This window comes from Pseudorca crassidens, chromosome 17 (genome assembly GCF_039906515.1).
Source record: "Pseudorca crassidens isolate mPseCra1 chromosome 17, mPseCra1.hap1, whole genome shotgun sequence".
In the NCBI taxonomy this organism is placed as follows: Eukaryota; Metazoa; Chordata; class Mammalia; order Artiodactyla; family Delphinidae; genus Pseudorca; species Pseudorca crassidens.
In genome coordinates, this window is record NC_090312.1 from 16,030,590 (window position 1) to 16,050,843 (window position 20,254).

General features: G+C 42.9%; 1 protein-coding gene across 1 annotated transcript in view; it reads right to left on the bottom strand.

Annotated features, from left to right (window-relative positions):
- Nucleotides 1-20,254, bottom strand: part of FER1L6 (fer-1 like family member 6) — a 147,756-nt gene that overhangs the window by 19,376 nt on the left and 108,126 nt on the right. The window contains exons 25-35 of the mRNA XM_067711323.1: nucleotides 19,998-20,178; nucleotides 19,372-19,589; nucleotides 17,776-17,898; nucleotides 16,501-16,540; nucleotides 15,189-15,301; nucleotides 14,053-14,184; nucleotides 12,520-12,645; nucleotides 10,013-10,140; nucleotides 5,989-6,159; nucleotides 2,864-3,024; nucleotides 234-376 (exon numbers count right to left, since the gene is read on the bottom strand). Coding sequence (XP_067567424.1) covers nucleotides 234-376; nucleotides 2,864-3,024; nucleotides 5,989-6,159; nucleotides 10,013-10,140; nucleotides 12,520-12,645; nucleotides 14,053-14,184; nucleotides 15,189-15,301; nucleotides 16,501-16,540; nucleotides 17,776-17,898; nucleotides 19,372-19,589; nucleotides 19,998-20,178 — 1,536 coding nt within the window. The remainder of the gene's footprint in view (nucleotides 1-233; nucleotides 377-2,863; nucleotides 3,025-5,988; nucleotides 6,160-10,012; nucleotides 10,141-12,519; nucleotides 12,646-14,052; nucleotides 14,185-15,188; nucleotides 15,302-16,500; nucleotides 16,541-17,775; nucleotides 17,899-19,371; nucleotides 19,590-19,997; nucleotides 20,179-20,254) is intronic.

Consider the following 20,254-nt stretch of genomic DNA (forward strand, 5'->3'; position numbering starts at 1 on the left):
CAGGATGTTTAGCAGCATCTCTGTCCCTTCCCACTAGATGCCAATATCACCCCTACCCACGTGAGACAACCAAAAATACATGAGACATTGCTAAACATCCAGGGCAGGAGGGGCACAATTGTCCCTGGTTGAGAACCATTATTATACAGCACACAAGATTAACTTGCAGGGGAAAAGTCATTCTCTTCGGGGATGAACACTCTTACTGGGGCCAGAACTGTCTTGGCCACTACCTGCTCCATTCCTGGCTTATCCCTGTGGTACAGTGGCCGAGTTTCTACGTGCTCAGGAACCAGCCTACACCCAACCTCCGGGATATCCTCCCAAGAGTGTAAAACGCTGAGGGCCAAGTGCTCGTACGACTCCACCGTCTCATCTGCATGGAAGAGAGAAAAATAAAGAGACTTGTCAGATGTGTTCCTGTAAGGTGATAGTCATGGGCTGTCAGATGCGTTTTCAAACACTCCCTTAAAGGTTCATTTAAATATACCAAGGAACCGGGAGAGAGAAAAGGCAGTGAAAGAGAAAAAGGACGAGAGAATGGAAAGAGGTAGGAGTAGAGTGGTGGGAAGAGGAAAGAGTTTGAAAGTTAAGAGAGCCAACCTATCTACAAAACAGAAACAGACTCACAGACCTAGAGATCAGACTTGTGGTTGCCAAGGGGGAGGGAGAGGGAGGGACTGGGAGTTTGGGGCTGGTAGATGCACACTATTACATTGAGAATGGATAAACAACGAGGGCCTACTGTATAGCACAGGGACCTATAGCCAATCTCCTGGGACAAACCATAATGGAAAAGAATATTTTTTTTAAAAAGAATGTATATATGTGTATAACTGAGTCACTTTGCTGTACAGCAGAGATTTGCACATCATTGTAAATCAACGATACTTCAGTTAAAATAAAAATTAATTAAAAGAAAGTTAAGAGAGTGGGAAATGAGATGGGTTGACCAAAAGATCCAGAGCTCAGTCAGAGTCTTGGAGTACTGGACTCCCTTCACCCCTTGAATCAAACTCCTTCAGAGTCTATGAATCACAAACTTGGCTGCAAGGGACGAGAGAGGGCATGTTTCCTAGAGACATAAAACTGTTTGCTAACACCACAGTGGGAGAGGGCCTGGAGAACCAGTGTGACCCTAAGCAACGTGGTGAAACAGCCACAATATGTGCCCATCGATGTCTCTTGACTTTTCTCATCATTGCTTGGGATCTCCCGTCTACCAACACTTACTCCAGAAAAGATTCTCTGATCTATCGTTTTACCAAAAAAGGTAATTCATGACAAAAACTGCCAGTAGAAACGATACTCACAAAATAAGGCAAAAATTGTTGAAAGAATAAAATCTTCTTGAACAAAGTTTAGAAGGGCCAAATTCGACATAGGAAAGTTGAACCAGGTTTAACCAGAAAAAGGCTACCAAAAGAATCTCCCAACAGCAGTCATTACAGTCAGTAAAAGTAAATAGGGATGAACAAGTAATCAATGAATTAAATCTTTGTCAAAAAGTTTAATCAGTCAAGAACTGATCTTAATGAATATAATTTCAGATTTCTGGTGGGCAAGTAAATTGGTTAATCATGAAATGTAGAATACTGACCAAGGGACTGAAGTAGCTTCATAGAATACATTACAAAAAGTATTTTTCTCACAGAAATTCATCAATATCATTAATACACTAAATGTCAATAACTCTGCATGCATGAACCTCTAAGAAGTTCTTGGGGCCAAAACAAGGTAAAAAGAAATCTTGGCATTGAAGTGGTGGGATCAACATAGTGTCAAAACACCCTGTAGGGCTTCCCTGGTGGCACAGTGGTTGGGAGTCCGCCTACCGATGCAGGGGATGCCGATTCGTGCCCCGGTCCGGGAGGATCCCACATGCCGCGGAGCGGCTGGGCCTGTGAGCCATCGCCACTGGGCCTGCGCGTCGGGAGCCTGTGCTCCGTGGCGTGGCGGGAGAGGCCACAGCAGTGAGAGGCCCGCGTACCGCAAAAACAAAAACAAACAAAAAAAACCAAACAAACAAACAAAAAAAACACCCTGTGGCGTGTACTTAATCGGGCTTTTTGCATCAGGAGCACTGAACCATATATAGGTAATTTTTAAGCATCAAATGGACAGGTGTGACAGTAGAGAAATTGTTCTATAACCTTAAAGTAAAGGTGGCTTTTTTTTCTTATCCTAAATTTATGAAAGGCTCTCTGGGATCTTCCTGGTACGTCCTATGTTGCTCGTATGGAAAAATCTGTTTCTCGGTGTTGAAACAGGAGATTGGTTGGTATAACACTTATGGGGGTAATTTGAGTTGTGTCCAGTGATATATTTTATGTAATATTAATTTTAAGGTATTGTCTATCTTCTGACACAACAATTCTACTTATATGATATGTACTGTAGACACATCAGAAATATGCAAAAATATGTGTAAGGATGTTCGTGGTAGCATTAAGTGTCACTACAAAAATGGACACAATGGAAATAAATGTCACAGCCATAAAATAGAATATTATCAAGGATTGTTTCAAAGAACAGAGAATTGTCATAATCTATTGGAAATAGAAAATGCAGAGTACAAAACTATAGATATGGTACATTTAAAATTATGTAAAAATGTGCCAAATTGCACACACACTGTGCAAAATTTATATTTCTGTAAAGAAATATACCAGCACGCACCATGGTTATCTCTGAATTTGGGAATTAAGAGTGATTTTCGTCCTCCTCCTTACTTTTCCATATTTTCTATTGTGAGCATGCATTAATTTTACAATAAATGAGCATTATCTTCAGTCACCAATACCACTGAAAGCAGGCTTTTCAAAAGAAGAGCCATGTCAGCGGGATACATTGGGGGAGTTACCTGTGTCCTCCTCGGTGAAGACTGTTTTTCCACAAAACACCTGGTTTCCTATCTGTATTTTCCCAGGGCAGAAGTAGGGGCCATCCAGCTTGTTGTCTTTGCAGAGCTTGGTGAGGATTTCGGTGGGTTTGGACGTGTCTCTCCAGGCATTGTATCCTTCTCTGAAAAGTGGAGGAGGGACAGAGGGTGAGGTCCAGCCTCCCTGGGAGCCACATCTGAGGTCCCGGTAAAAAGGACCACCTAAGGATGATCTGTGTTAATCCTTCAGATTTAACTTGACCTTCTACATGCTTGGGGCTAGTGTTTTCATTTTATCATCTTCTCTCTCTTCTGGTCAATACCTCTGCATATGTATGCTTGTACAAAAGGCAGAACTTCTGAGTAGCTTGACATAAACATTCCTTACAGGTAGTTTTGGATATTTTTTTAAAGAAATGCATCCTTTAAAAAAAATCTGAAGTGAAATTCACATAACAAAATTGACTATTATAAAGTTGACCAATTTGATGGCCTTTAGTACTTTCACAGTGTTGTGCAACCACCACCTCTATCTAGTTCCAAAAAATTGTCATCACCCCGAAAGAAAACCCTCTACCCATTAAGCAATTACTCCTCACTGCCCCTACCCCACCCAGCCTCTGGCAGTCACCAATCTGCTTTCTGTCTCTGTGGATTTCTTTGCAGGTAGTTTTTGTTTAGTTTGTTCTGTCCCTAGCAGAATAGCTATTTGGCTGCTACTTATTCTAAGAAGAAAGCCTAGCTCATCCTTCCAATTTCTCTGCTTCTTTCCTCCCTTCTCCTCCTCCGCCAACTCATGTCACAGGCAGGAAGTCTTGATGTGCCGTTTCTCTAATCAGTTATTTCCTAGTGGTGAGTTTCTAAATCTTTTCAACCCCTTCTTCCCTTAAAAAACTAGCTGTTTGGTTAAAAATTATTAACTTGCAATGAGATGCTCCCTAGGAACCATGACCAAGATAAGCCTGGATTTCTCTGCTCCCTGGGATGCGGGATTCATCAGAATTTAATTTGTTTAAGCATTGAAATAAACCAAAACATGGCTATAAAGCAGTTTTCCTACACTGGGCCAGAGATATGAGGATCCTGAAAAGACTCCAAGCCACCCCCAGAGCCATACATAGGCCTCCCCAGAAATAAGTGCTCTTGTTTATTTTTAAAACTTCAGAGAACAACTTCCCTGACTAAATTATCCTGGTCCCTGCTAGTTCTACTGTCAGGAAATTCTCCTGAACAAAAGATCCACCATGTTTGCTTGTGGCTTCCTTTACCGACTTCAGAGTGAGCACAGCTAATCATTCTCTGCATGGTACCCTCTCAGGTACTTGAGAATGATGTAAATACACCAGGAGGCTTACAAATTCACTACAGTCCCAAAACTGAACCGGCCTTCTAGGCTCAGAGAAGAACAGGCCAGCAGTAGAGACTTGTCTGAAAAATCATGCCATGGAGGAAAGAGATGCTCAGACTGTTAATGAGAGTGTAAATTGGTCCAACCCTTCTGGAGAGCCATTTGGACATATATATTAAAAGTCTTTAAAGTGTGCATTCCTTTTAATGGAATAAATCCATATCCATGGATGAACACTGAATGAATTATCAGAAAGGTTTGCAATGGCTTTTGTATGGGAATGTGCATGGCAGCAATATTTCTAATGGAACAAGAAACAAAAATATAAATGCCCTGAAATTCAGGAAGGGAAATTGGTTATATCATTTTATAGTAAATTTATATAATGGAACACCACTATTAAAATAATGACTTTGAAGAATATTTAATGACATCATAAAATGCTTATAAGGGTATAAGTCCAACAAGAAGCTTACAAAATTGCATGGACAGTGTGAGTCCAACTTTGGGGGAAACAGAATAGAAAAAAATACTAAAAGGAAATATACACATTTTTTAATGTAAATTTCATCTCTGGATAAAATATCTTGAGCATCATTTTATACTTTCCGTATGTCCTAAATTTTCTACAAGGACTATATATTACTTTATATTCAGAAGAAATATTTCTAAAATTATACCATGGAAATCTAATGGATGCTTTTACATTTTCCTAGCTGATATTTGTAAGAGTTTTCTTCTTAAGATATTAAATATATCATACTTTAAAAAATAAAGCTGGTCTCTGTTGCTCTATGTCTCATTTCTAATTGAACATTAAGGGAATGTAGTATTTTGATCGTAACTCAGCCAATATCTTTATTTAGAGGCCTACTGCTATTTTTGTCTTTTATGAAATTTTTGTCACCAAGAAAGGCAGGATTACATTTTTTCCTTCCAGATTGAGTGGGTGTAGTGTATTCTTGGTTATTAAAATACTCATAGCTTTGGGACTTTGAAATAGTAAATATTCGTGGTGTGTGAAATAGCATGATACATAACTGTATGATCTTAATTACATAAAAATGGACGCTTAGTCGTGTAGATACAAAAACAAGACCTAGAAGGACACATCAAACAGTAAACTGCTGGTGATTATGGATGACTTTGTTTTTTGCTTCTTGTGTTTTGGGTTTCCTATTATGCACAGGTTAGCTTTTAAGAAATAAATGTTATTTTAAAAGGCTTAACAAAAGTAAAAATAAAAAAATAAAGCAGATAATTTATATTTTTAAATTAATCAGAATTCAAAAATCTTTGTAAAGAGTGAGAGCTGGACCCACTTTTCCCACCTGTGTAAGATGGGGATAACACCTTAATGGGTTTTGAGAGAATTGAACGAGATACTCCATGTAAAGTGCGTGGTATATTGTAAGCACTCATGAGTGTTTGTTGTAATTAACTAGGATATAGGCATTTGTATTATATTAGTCATTCTTCTAGCATCATTCCCCACTGGGAACTCTGTCCACCAGGCCCAGCTGATCGAATGAACAAATACAATTCAGCTCTTGACTCTTGAAGAACCTGCCCTGGGTTCTAAATCAGTTTTGCTTCCCCAGCCCCAAGTACCCTCAAGTGCAGTGAGCAGTTTCCCCAAACTAGCTCTGCTGACATGGAGCACATCTGAGATATTAAATCTGGGCCTTGGCTGGCCTTCCCAGCACATGGGCTGCAGCCTCAGAACACCAACAGTGTCTCCATGGGAGGAATAACTTACATCTCATATTGATTCTGCAAGCCACAGATGGCTCGGTGTTTGCTGTAGAAGCGGTTCTCCAGGTCAATCCTTGTCTCACCAATGAGGTCATCCATCCCGATCATGTCATGGTCATAGATCAGCACAGAGAGCAAGGACTCCTTTGGGAATGTGGCCTGGATCTCAAATGACCTGCCATCCAAGCAGAGGTTTAGGAATCAACAGCATTTGGTGATACAGAGAACTTTTCCCTGCTTCACTTTTAGCCCACCTACAGTCCATATGAACTCACTAAACACTCAGCAACCCAGTTACTACTTAATGGGTGTTTATGTGGTTTAATTTTTCATTGAGATGCAACCAATTTCCCACTCTTTTGTCAGTTTTCCAGTAGCCAATCATCTCCTCTTTTGTGGACCATGCCTTGTAGTCTTCAACTAGGGTGACAGCAAGAGGGAGAGGAAAGTCTTAGATTTTGGCCTCAAACAGGACTGATTTCTAATCTGGATTTTGAATCAGCCACTTTCCGGTTGTAATACATTGGGAAAGTTATTTCATCCCTCTCAGCCTCTTTATGTGTAAATGGGGATAAATATGTCTTCTTTATAATATAGCAGAGCGGTTAAATGCGATAGTGTTTGTATAAACACAGATTTTACTTCCAGGCATTCAACCTGGTACCCAATAATTTACCATTCCCTTTCTCCTCCATTGTTGCTTCATCAGGGAATACCAGCTGGGTTTATTTGAAATGAAAATCCTATTGACAATGGAAAATCATTAGAACATAGACTTGCAGGACTGGAATGCTGTCTCTGCAAGATTATTTTGAGCCCCTTGAGAACAGAGACCTCTTCATCTCCACATTACTGGAGGCTGCACTTCACCTGCAGAGAGTAGACACGATAAATGTTTCCTTGAACTGTAAGGGATCTCAGAAATCACCATATCCAATCGCTTCAGATAAGGAAACTGAAATCCAGAGAACACAAGGGACTTGCCCAGGATCCTAAATCAGGTCAAACTGGGATAAGTACCAGTTTCCTAACTCCTGGTACCGTTCTCTTTCCACAATCTCACCCCAATCAGTGTTGAAAGGAATAGCAATGCTGTCGGATTTCCCGTGACAACGCATTATCCGTGCTACTGAGCGTTAGAGAAGATAACTAAGAATTAAATTGGGAGTGAAAGCCTGCATTTTAGGGAAATGTGTTCTTGAAAACAAAATCAAGGATACACCAGTGTTTCTCCAGCTGTTCCTGTCTCTGCCCTGGGACAAGGTGGGAAGGCTGGTCTGGAAACAAGGGACAGAGAGGATGCGCAGAGGAGGGGAGAATAGAAGACCCATTATTTCCCTGCCTGTCCTCAGGCCTGTCTGGGCTGCTGCCGTCACCGTCAGGTCCACTCTCACTCTCCAGGTTGCTAGGGACAGCAATCACAGCACAGCCTGGAGCCAATTAGCCCTCCTCAGAGAGAAAGAAGCAGAGATGCTGGACAGCTCCAGTGCCTGTAACTGACTGAGGCTGGCAGTTCTTGCAGGCCAGGGATACAGCTATGCAAAAAAGAAATTCGTTTCTTCCACCTGAAGACGCAGTATTGCCTCTCTGGGGCTCTAAGATTTGGATTTGAAACTGTAACTGATATTCTAGAGGCATCTCACAAGAAAGCCCCCAGCCACCTCTGAGCTTGGCCGTCACCAAGCTGCTGCCACCAAGGAAGGACTTATTAAGTGCTTAACTGCCCCCGGCAACCATGACAGAGGACAGAGGGCTCAACTGTTCTGGTCCATCTCCCAGAGTTGTGTGCTATGTGCTCACAGGTTCACCTCTCCTGAATTTTCATTAGCGCTGCCTTAGAAAAACTACCAAAAACAGCTCACCATGGTTGGACTTCCAGTCATTCGGGGATAAACTAGGCTTATACCAACGTGTGTGTGTCATTGAGATAGGATCCCTAGAAACAGCACTGGTGTGAGAAAAGAGAATGCATCCTGAAATGGGTGAAAACTGAGCCTTGTAGAAACATTCAGTACCGAAAGCTTCAGAGCAAAGATGTCTCACTGTTTCTTTGCCCATTCATTCATTCTTTTATTGATTCACTTGTTCATTTGACATTTATGAGATATCCATTATGTGCCAGGCACTGTGGTTATTAAGAACATGAGGAACGACCAACTCTGACCAACTCTTCAGACATGTAGCCCCTCAGGATGATGGGGTCCCATGAAATCCCACTGAAAACTGACTGAAGGGTAGTTTGTCAATCTGTTTGTTCATTTGCTCATCCTACAAATATTTAAAGAGCATCTGCTCTGTGCCACACCCTGTCCTAGGTGCTGGGGATGCAGCATTGAACAGACTAGACCAAGTCCCTGCACGAATGGAGCTTACATTCTAGCGGGGAGATGGGAGACAGACATAAACACACCAATTCATGTCACAGGTTATGAAGAAAAGTAAAGCAGACCAGGGGCCAGGGCATCAGGGGTGGAGCCTGTGATATCCTCCTATGGGGAGGTCTCAAAGAGGAGTTCCCCAGGCCCCAGGTCGGGGATGAGAGCCCTCCACTCTCCCTGCTGGAACACAGATTGAGCCAACAATGTCTGTCCCTGAGTAACAATTAAATATACATCCAACAAAGCATCCACACCTGGTGGGCTTCTGGAAGAGGCTCTGAAATGCCAGAGGCAGGAGGGACTATTCCATCACCCTCTTCTTTTGCTTACCACAGCCATAAACGGAGGCTATAAAACCAGTCTAATTCATGGCACTGTGGTGAGAGCAGCTCATAAAACGTGACTGCAAAGCACTTGACAAAATGAAGTGCTGGTTACGTAAACAGCAGGTAATGATAAAGGTCAACTCCTGATCGGGGAAGCAAGGGTGAGTTTCCCCAGCACGTCTTTTAAATCATTCTCTTTCATCTGAACAGGCAAGATGGTTTATTGCCTTATTTCCTTGGGAGCAACAAAATGTAAGAGGCTGGCGCTGATCAAATGTCAGAGGGTCCAAAGCGATCACAAATGTGTAAATGAATTTAAATGAGGTGGATAAAGATTTCATCCCAGGCTCCTTGTTACTCCGGAAAAAAAGACATTAAATACACGTAAGATGTGTGCATTGCTAAAATGATTTTCAAGGGAGAGCAGAAGGAAGCTAATGAGTTTTGAGTATCTACTATGCACTATCATAGACAACATGCTAGGTGCTTGTCATATTTAATCTTCTAAAGGCGTCTGAGAGTCAAGTATCACTGCTATTGTTTTACAGATGAGAAAAACTAGGACCAGAGAGGTTAAGCTGTCTGCCTAAAGTTACTCAGCCTGTATGTGGCAGAGTGAAACCCAGGTCTGCTTGACTCCAGAGTTATTGGCAGTCAAGAGCACAAACCCAAGCAGGGAACATCAATGTGTGACATACCCTTTTAGAAGATAAATGGGGTGGTAGGGTTGCTGTGAACTGGAGAATGCCTGGTTCACCTAAACATAACACAAGTGCGATGCATTGTAAACACTTTGCAGGAAAACAAAACACAGGCGGGGGGTGCAGTTCCACTTTTTGACCGCAGGAGTCACCTCAAATGAACTGCAAGATGATATGATGGAAAAATCTCTTTGGTAGAAGACAAAAGACCAAACGTCTGCCCCTTCTCTTCTACTTATGAGCTGTGTGAACTTGAACAAGTTTCTAAACCTCTCTGGGCCTTGGTTATCTTGTTTGTAAAAAGGAACTCTCTCCAAGGCAGGAGGCTGAATCTGATGACTGTTCAAGTGGTGTCTTAAATTTGAGATCTGGGAAAATCATTATTGGAAAACCATGGCCATGAAGACCATGCAGAACCAAGCTGCTGAAGGGACCAAGGAAAGAATTCAGCCCTTCTCCATGAAGAGAGGCTTGATTGGCTGTTATCCCGGGCAGGCGTCTGCATTTAATCTCCTGCACTGTTTACTCAGACCCACACACGTATCCACACCAAACACCCTACAGAAGCACCATAAGAACAAATGCAGAGCGGACAATGCAATGAGATCCAGGTGGCCACTGACCTTCCAAATACCGGGTTCAGTTGTTTAGGGATGTATTTGTCCCGGTCTTTGATTTCAGTTTTGCCAAGCTTGACCACAATGTAGGGATCCGATTTGCCATCTGGATCAGCTGGACTAAGATTAAATGCCTGGAGAAGAGAAAAAAAATCCCTTTGGTCCAGTGGTTCTCAACACTGGCTGGCACCGGGATCCCCCGGGAGTTTTAAAAAATACTGATGCCTGAGGTCTATTCCCAGACATTCTGATTAAACAGGCCCTGGCCCTGGGGATCTTTAGAAGCTCCCTAGAGGATTCTAGTGTGCAGCTATAAAGTTAAGAACCACTGTTTTAGCCTCTCTACTCTGCTGTTAAAAGTTATCAGCTTTGCCCAAGTTCTACTTTCTCTGGAGTTGTCTCCCCAGTGGAAAGCAGCCCTTGGCACAGAGGAATCTGCTGGACCAGGAAGCAGACGGCATGAATTTGAGTTCCAGTTCTAGGTAGTCATGTGATCTTGGGCAAAACATGTCATCTCTCTGAGATTAATATGTAAAATTATGGGATAGACCTAAAGCCTCCTCCCAGAAGTAGTGGACTCTGAATCCATGACCCCATCAGTCTTGCATTTAGCGCTGGCCAGCTGAGTAATGATCTGTTTCCGTCAGGGAGGACCAGGGGAGGGAGCTGGTGAGGAAGGACATGGAGAAGATGGAGAAACTGCAGAGATGAGAGCTGGATAAGAAACAATCGCATTTTTAGGACTCTGTCTTACAGACAGGAGGGTATAAGCACACAAAGCTATATTTTCAAGGTTGTTCATTAGAACGTTGTTTAATAGCTAAAAATTGTGAACAACCTATATGTCAATTACTTAAGGAGAAACTCCATCCAAAATTGTCCCTCCCCTGCTGGCCCCATGGTCTAGTGGTCAAGATCCTGGTTTCCATCCAAAATTGTCCCTTCCCCATTTACTCTCGTCACCACATTGCCCAATTTTTCTTTTTTACTGAAGTATAGTTGATTACATCCCCCAATTTTAATTCTTTATTTAGTAGTTATCTCTGACATTCATCTTGCTTATTTATCTGTCTGTTGTTTATTTTCATACTCTCCTAATGCCCACACCACACCCAATTAGTTATAATTTTCATGAGAGCAAGGATACTGTCTGTCTTGTTCATTACATTAACTCCAGGACTTAGGACAGGGTCTTCCCAATATTTGTTGAATGAATGAATAAAGGATACTACAAGTATCCTTTATTGGATCCTTTATCCTTTATTGGATAACTTTACAAGTTACTTCTCATTTTTCCAACTAGACTGTGACTTCCTCTAGGGCAGGCACTGTGTTTTTTTCCGTCACGATATCCTTAGTGATTAGAACATGCCTGGCACATGGTGGTCATGGCCATGATGACGTTGCTGCTAATAACAAAGGAAACATGAGAACTGCATGATGGAAAGGGGATGTTTAGTTGTCCCCTGGCATTAAAGAATAACTCATCTTTGTTTTATGTTTCATTTCGGTTTCTAAAAACGATTTTAGGCAATTTAAGCAAAGAGTTAATATAAAATATAATGACTACAATCAAGTAAGATTATGAAAATCAACTCCAAGGTCAGGAGATGAAAACAAATACATGAACCATAAATGTCTAGTACACAGTTGCTTTGATTGAGCACCAAATTTGGCCCCAAGCTTCCTGGCAATCAGACCAAAAGTTTCACAATTAGTGTTTAGTGCTCTCATTATCAGAAAGGAGGAAGCCTAGGGCAGATAATATTTTTCTTGGAAATACACTGGAAATGAAATTTCTGACTGCAGCAGAACAGAGGCATAGCCCCGGAGGCGGGGGAGGATTGCACAGTGGCAGCTGCCCTGTTCTGCCCTGGTTCTTCCTGCTGTCTTGCCTGTGAGCTTCCTGCTTCAGTGCTACTTGGTTTCCTGCCCAGCTAGCAGGCAACCACAGAGAGCAAATAAAGCTACACAGAGCAGTCCTCTCAGCCTGGGAAATATTTTCGCTCAGTGAAAAGCCAGCAAAGGTCCATGTTACCAACCAAACATCATACCCTCTGTTATGGACTGAATTGTGTTTTCTCAAAATTCCTGTGTCAAAGCCCTAACCCCTAATGTGACTGTATTTGGAGATAGGGCCTTTAGGGAGCTAATTAAGGTTAAATGAAGGCATAAGGGTGGTGCCCTAATCCGATAGAACTGGTGGTCTTACAAGAAGAGAAAGAGACAACAGATTTCCTCTTCTCTCTCTCTCTCTCTCACACACACACACACACACACACACACACACACACAGGAAAGGCCATTTGAGGACACAGCAAGAAGGTGGCCATCTATAAGCCAGGCAAAAAGGTCTCACCAGAAACCAACTCTGATGGTACCTTGATCATGCACTTTCAGCCTCCAGAACTGGAGAAAATGAGTATCTGTTGTTTATGTCACCCAGTCCACGGTATTTTGTTATGGCAGCTCTAGATTAAGACAACCCCTCAGAGTGAACAAGGATGCCTCACCGCAACAATGTACACCCTGATCAGGACTTTGATGGGGTGGTTGGATGGAATCCCTTGCTGGATTCTCAGCTGCTTGCTGTCCTTGATGCCGGAATCCTCGGGGCTTTTGTAGATGCAGAAGGAGCCCTGGAACCACAAAGCACTACCCGTTGAAACAAGATAGTCATATGCCCCGCTGAAAACCAAACATGTAGAGGAATAAATTATTGATACACGCAACAACTTGGATGGATCTCAAGGACATTATATAAGTGAAAAGAGCCAATCTCAAAAGTCTCATACTGGAGGGTTCCATTTATATAACTTTCTTGCAATTACAAAATTATAAAGATAGAGGATAAGTCAGTGATTGCCAGAGGATAGAGACAGTCACAAGCAGGGCATAATTATAAAGGGGTAGCATGATGGAGATCTTTGTGGTGACGGAATAGCTCTGTATCTTGTTTATGGTAGTGGTTACACAAATCTACATATGTGATAAAAATTACATAAAACTATATACACACTCTATCAATGTGGATATCCTGGTTTTGATATTTACATAAGATGTAAACAATGGAGGAAACTGGGTGAAGGGTCCACTAGACCTCTACCATCTTTGCAACTTTCTGTGAATCTGAACTATTCAAAATAAAGAGGGTTTTTTAAAGTTAAAAAAAAAAATGTCTAGGGCATAGCGCTGGGAAAAGGAGCACAGCCTGGGACCCAACAGGACCTGGGGTGGTGCTACTCTTGTCCCCTGGATGTCCTCAGGCCATTCACATAACCCTCCTGCATCTGTGCTTCTTCATGGTACATCAGTGAATCCGTGTTGGTACAGTACCACCCTCCTCACGGGGCTGTTATGTGAGAAACGAATAGTAGCATCAGATGGAATCCTGAGTGCCTTTTACATGCAGGGTGCTGAGCTAGTGTTTCCTCCCATTATCTCATTCAATCTTGGCTTCAGTATTTCTATTTTCAGATGCCGCAACCGAGGCTCAGGGAGGTCAAGTACTGCTCAAGATCACAAGCTAGTTAGGATTTAAATCCTAAATGAGGATTTAAACCCAGACTGGCAAGCTGCAATGCCCATGCGATTTCCAACACATCACCTTCATATAAAGGGCCCAGGCGTGCAGTAAGTTCATAGTGAGTGTCAGCTACTGCTTTGTGGTGCTGACACCGTAAGTCTGCCAGATGAAGGGTTTGTGTTGTTTGATTAATTTAATCATTCAGCTGATAGGCTTGTATAAATCATATGTTTGGTAGGTCAGGGGGTGGGAAAAGCAGAGTAAAATTAAGTGATCCCTTTAGGCAATGACTCTGCCTCCTCATATTCCACAGACTGAGCTCCGATCCACTTTACTGGCCACAAATCAAATACCTTGAAAGACTGGGGCTAGGTCTTGTGGGGTTCTAGAGAGGGAGGGGCCTGCAGAGAGATTAAGGATTTTTCTTACAGACATCGCACACCACAGTCCAACAGAATTGAGTCATATCCGACATTTATGGACAGGAGAGCCAGATAAAAGGGTTAACCTTGGAACCTGCCTTAAACTTTCCTATGACTCGGTCTCTGTCAAGGCCATGGTCATCCTCCGTAGACTTGCCTCTGAGCAGCTCAAAGGTTTTCACCCAGTCTTCAAAATTGTTGAATTCACTCTCCAGATCCCCATTGTATATCTTTAGGGAAAAGGGAGAAGAGTGTGCTCAGAGGAAGGAAAGCCCAGGATTGATTTAATGAAAACTGCCAAGATTCTCCAAAACCAGCCTTCGTATATGCCCCTTGGAAAAATCTAAGAGGCGCTGTTAATTTATCTTCAGCAAAATAAGGAATATGATTGACTTGGCATTCCTAGAACTAAGTACCACTCTGAAATTTATAAAACGTTTTTGATAAACTTTGAAATTCCAAGAAGTATAGCTAAACCGACAATATTTTAAATATAATATATAAGTATAAATGTGACAAAGCTTTTTATAGCTAATTGATGTCGTTGATTTTTGGATACAGACTACAATATTCTGAAGACATTCAAATTAAAAAATATTCATTGAACATTTCATTCTTAACACATATAAAGTGATGGAATATTTGTTTTTATTATAATGAATTTTCCAAGCAGAAAATTACATATATATTTTAGAAATGGAAAATTGGATTGAGTTTTTGATTGAGTAATATAATTAAATCACTTATTCAAATTTCCCATCAAAATTACTTACCTAAATTCATTATCTAGGTACATAATTTTCATAATGCCAATTTTCATATCCATCAATATGCCTCTAGCTAATAGCCTCTGGCTAATGTTAGGACTGGTCTGACGAAGCTGACTTTTGTAAGAGTTTAAAACTCCTGCTATGTCGAGTCTGTACATATCTGCACAATGATGTCAAGCCCCGAGAGGTGAACCCAGGGGGACTGTAAATTACATTGTTGCATCCAGGCTAACCAAGTGAAGCTATGCCCCTTCTCAATAGGAGGATGTAGAGAATAGAAAACTAGCAAGCTCCACTGTCTTGGCTTCATGCTTGTTAGTTTGTTACTCTGCATCAATGATTATAACAAAGACAAAGTAAGTTATTCAGACAAAGGTATTCTGGAGTTGACTGAAGCACTAAAAGAACGCCCACCTCCTGAGTTTCCCACCCTAACCATGGCCAAGATGGCTGTGTCCACACACCTGCAAGACAGCCAGGTTGGGGATTTCTTTTTCTTTGAGTTTCTTCTTGAGTATTTTGTCTTTCTTCTTCTTCGGGCCATCTATATTTACCACTACCTCGTCTGGTTTTGCCTCTGTGGACATTTAGTGAAAATGGTTAGACTTCTTACGCCGTTGAGATGAGAAGAAACAAAGTCAAGCTCCCTCTTTCCCTTTGCTCTGGCATGTGTCATGACCCTTCTTTTAAGAAAGAAACAGTAACATTTCACTGTAGGATTTCTGCACATAGCCCTGCAGACCGTGCACTGAAGGAGCAGAGGAGATACCACTTATGCAGCAGTGCAGTGTCAGTGGATGCCCTGGGGCTGGCAATGTGTTGGCCTCCCCTGCCACATGCAAGAATTCATCAAGCTAGGCACGGAGAGGGTAGGTAATTTGCCCAGTCACCCAGCTAGCAAAGAACAGACCCAGGATGGAGTGACATCAAAGCTTTAGACACATTCCCCCTCAGATCTGTTTAGGAACTTGAGAATCATCTAGTTCAACAACCTCATGCTCAAATATGCTAAGGGTCTAACACAATGTCACAAATGTACTTAGATTATTCAGTAATTTTTTAGGAGCAGATGCTGGAGAAAAATCACCCAAGCTCCACTATTTTCTAGCTGCCTAGACCTGGGCAAGTTACTCAGCCTCTTTGTACTTCTGTTTTACTATCTGCAAATCAAGATACGATTGCTTATGTCATGGGGTTGGTCTTAGAATTAAATGTGCTAGTAGGAGTGGCCTGAGGAACTGAGCTTGGCTCTGGTTTTCTCACTTTTTGTGCCACCTGAAACAGCACTTGGTGTTACTGTTGTTTTTAGGCCAAGACTTACCGTTGGCTTACATCAAGTTTGTGGTCATTTCAAATCCCAGGGCTCTTCATTTGAGCTTTTGCCAAACCAGATCTACCCAAACCTTGTCACCTGAGTTTTGGAAGCTAAATGCAGGTCACCTGTGTTAAAGTTTATCGTGCTGGCTTTGGCCTGTCGTCCCAGATTGCTCCTATTTTTACTCTGCTGTTTCTGCATTAAGACTGTCAACATAGGGACTTGAGCCAAAGGGTCGATTTCAGCACTCAACTGAACTCAGGAGACCTGGGATCTGGTCTCCATCCAGCTCAAATCAGCTATGTGACCTCTTTCGAGTGTCGTCATCTTCCTGGGATTATTTCCTCACTAGGGAAATGAGGGCTTTGGGCTCCAGTGTTGCGCCCATGGCTCCCATTTTAACATTTGCTCACTCACATGGCCTTAATGCATGTTCAAACGTCCCCAGAACAGCCACTTACCAGTGTTGCCTGTTTGCTCCTTGGAATTGCTCTCCTTTTCCTTTGAGAAAAGAGGGAGACGAGATGATGGACACTGTCTTGTCTCACTTATTAACCCTGACTGCTAACAGTTCTCATTCAATTATCTCAGCCCTCTGCATTTTAAAAGAATATGCGAACAGTCCTCAGTAGCCCCCAGATGAAGCCTCACTGTAAAGACGTAGGACTTAAGTGCAGGGAGATGCCCTGCCCTAAAGAAGAGGCGCCCACACCTCCAAAACCGGTGCCGCCAAACTGTGGCCGTCCTCGTCCTCTGTGTGCAGCCTCCTCTCAGCTGCTGGGAAAGCAACCCCTCTCCCCGCTGTTCTTCCACATCCCTGGAGCATCACCTCAATCTGCAACTATGAGTTTTATGGGCTGGCATGTTGGGTTGTTGGGTTTGTCCTGGGACTGGGGAGGTTAGCAGAGAAAGAGGAAAGGGCTGAACACTCACCAGAAGTGGTAGTGTCCATTGTAGTAAAACGAGGGTGTTTGGAAGCAGGGATTAACACTTAGTTTGTTTATTTAACTATATGTCAATATTTGTGGATAGTCCTTGATGAAGAAATTGTGGTCTTTCCAAATAAAGAATCAGAAGAGTTGCTACTCAATAAAATATGATGATAACATCTGAACAACTTTCCTTTCCATTTTTACTCAGGGAAGAGAAGTCTTACCAGATTCGGCCACTGAGCCTTTGCCTGTGTCTCCAGACCCACTCCCCACTGGTTCTCTGGCTTTATAACTCAATCCCTTTCTTATTCCATGTGCATGAGACCCTGCTGATTATTCCCATTTGCTAAGGCCAAGACCTCTGCCTTTACTTTGATAATTTCCCATATGAACTTAGAAATCTGCTGGAGACCTGCAGCCCTTTGACCTGGAATCTCCAGGTGAACCTGAAGCCCCCTTCGCTGATGCCCACATGTCCAGAGACCCATTTCTCTTGGCTAGACCTCCCTGAGGTGGGCAGATTCCCTGGATGCCATGATAGACTGCACATCCTGCCAGCATTTACAGCAGAGCCTGTGTCCTAGGGCCAGCTCCAGCCAGACAGTACTGAGGATTTGGCAGTACTGGACCCTTGGTCCTTTCAGGCTTTGAACCCTTCAGCAGTTAACAGAACCACACCCAAGTAGGGCCTACCTATAGCGGAATTTAAAAGAGGGGACAATGCAGGATTTGAGGTGGGGGAGAGTGCTAAATGGTGCTGTGCTCTTATCGAAGCCTTGACTTCACAGCCAGGAGAGAGTCTACCTTCTGTGCTTTCTTCAGGGAGGCATAATATTTCGACCACCAGTCGATGACGTTTTCAGCAGATTCATCCGCTATGGTCCTCTTTCTCCTTTTAGTAGACTTCCGAGAAGGTCTCCTGGCATCCTGGCAAGGGATAAAGGATGGATTGTTAGGTGTCAAGGATCTGCATGCTGGTGGCTAAGTGGTTTACTAAGGAAGAGGACATGTAGGTACCCTCGGGCAAGTGGATGGAGGTGTCAGCAGGTTTTGTGATTGCAGCTCTCTGTCCCTCTTAAATCAATAAAAGTTTAATAATCTGTCATCCATTAATGAGTTTATTTGACACTTATCAAGCAGGTATGAGATTTTGTGGTTGACATTGGGGATGTAAGGGGTAGACATCATCCCTACTTTTAGGAAGCTTCGAATTCAGTGGAGGAGACAAGCAGGCTACGTGATACAATGTGATATAGTAGAAAAGGAATTAGCTTCTAAACATAATATAAACGTTTATGATTTTATGATTCTCAGTTTCCTCAACTAGGAACAATAATACCTGCTCACTTCACTGTCATGAGGATTAAGTGACATAGGTAGACAATTCCCCTTTAGCATCACTTCTGATTTGAACAGATGCAAATAAGTGACACCTACAACATAAGTGATGGGGGGATAGGAGAAGCAGTGTGATGCATACGTGGCAGAAGGGAAGCATTTGGGGAGAAAGTTGTGTCATGCCAAATCTATCGTGTACTTATCATTCATTTGCTCTCAGACATCTCTCAGGTATCTACAATGTGCCAGCCACTCTATCAAGTGCAGGGGATACAGAGATATTTTTAAAAATCATCTATGACCTGGTGAAGCCCACAGTTTTATGGTGGCAACAAACAAACTGAAATTTGCAACATAAAGTGGCAGGTACAATGCTGGTGGGATGGAGAGAACCCCGTGGGCTGTCAGAGAGTCACGCTGAGCCTGGATGAGATGGGAAGAGCCTGAGAAAATAGCCATTCATCTACCATACTGTGCCTTTTATTTCAGCTTTTATAATTTGCTGGGCAGGTCATCTCTTAAGACTTTCTTAAACCTGCTTTCTTCTTTAAGTCAGTTGCTAGATACACCAGGATTTTGCCCTTAAAACTATGACTTAAAAGATTACTCATGTCCCCATTTTATGGTCTTGTGTACTTATCCCTCTCCCCTCCCAGAATCTCAGCTAACTGAGGATAAGTCTCACTTTTATTTAGACCAGAAGACGCATCTTTTTGGTCCCACGTGACGTTGTACAAAGTAGGTTCAAAATATTTGTGGAATAAGCCTTGATGAGGAAACCATTGTTTTTCCAAGCTAATGAATTAAGAGTTTCTGTTCAATTAAATACTGCTGTCACATTTGACTAGCACTTTAATTTCACATACACTGACTTATCTGATTCTATGACAATGCTGTGAAGTGGGTATTGGTGTCCCTGTTTTACAGATGAAGAAACTAATGCTCAGAAATGTGAAGTTGCTTGCCATGGTCACACAGCTAGTAGGTGGGAGGATTAGTATCTAAAACCTCTGAGCAAACTCTAATGTGCCTTGTGAATATGAAGAGGGATGACATTCCGACCTTCGCTTTTCTGTCTTTTGGTGGCTCCTGGGCTGCAGGTTTGTGTTCCGTCTCCAGCATAGGGGATGCGTCAGGGATATCAACCAGGCTGGCTGCCTGAACCTGGGCCAAGTCAGGTACCACTGTGGGAGGCGGCCCAATATCCACAAAGATTTGATCTGTTGGGAGCTGCTGAGCAGAGCTGGGGGTCTCAGAAGGCTCAGTGGAAATTAATGAATCTGAAATAGCCAAAATGAAAGTACATTGGGTCAGGACTTCCCTGGTGGCACAGTGGTTAAGAATCTGCCTGCCAATGCAGGGGACATGGGTTCGAGCTCTGGTCCAGGAAGATCCCACATGCCATGGAGCAACTAAGACGGTGCGCCACAACTCCTAAAGCCCACGCACCTACAGCCCGTGCTCCGCAACAAGAGAAGCCACCGCAATGAGAAGCCCGCACACCACAATGAAGAGTAGCCCCCACTCGCCGCAACTAGAGAACAGCCCCGCACAGCAACAAAGACCCAACGCAGCCAAAAATAAAAAATAAAAGAAGTAGGGGGGACCGCAGGAAATTCTTCAGAAAGATCCTGCAGGCACCACGGTTTTGTAGCCCACAGTGCTAGAATCTAGAAGGAGCTTCCTACCTTGCACAACTTGGGCTCCATCCACCTGTGAGGTGAGGGCAAGGGGCTCCCTGGATTTACACAAAAACTGTTTCAAGCAGTTGATGGTGTAGGTGCCCACGAGGGTGCTCCTCCCAAAGGCTCTCCAGTCCACCACGCAGATGCTCAGGGGGGGGTGCAGAAGCTCATTCTCAGGCAGCTCCTGCAGGGAGAGGCTGGGGTGAAGTGGGGCACTGCCTGGGCTGACCTGTCTGGGTGTAGGACCAAAGCGAGCCAGG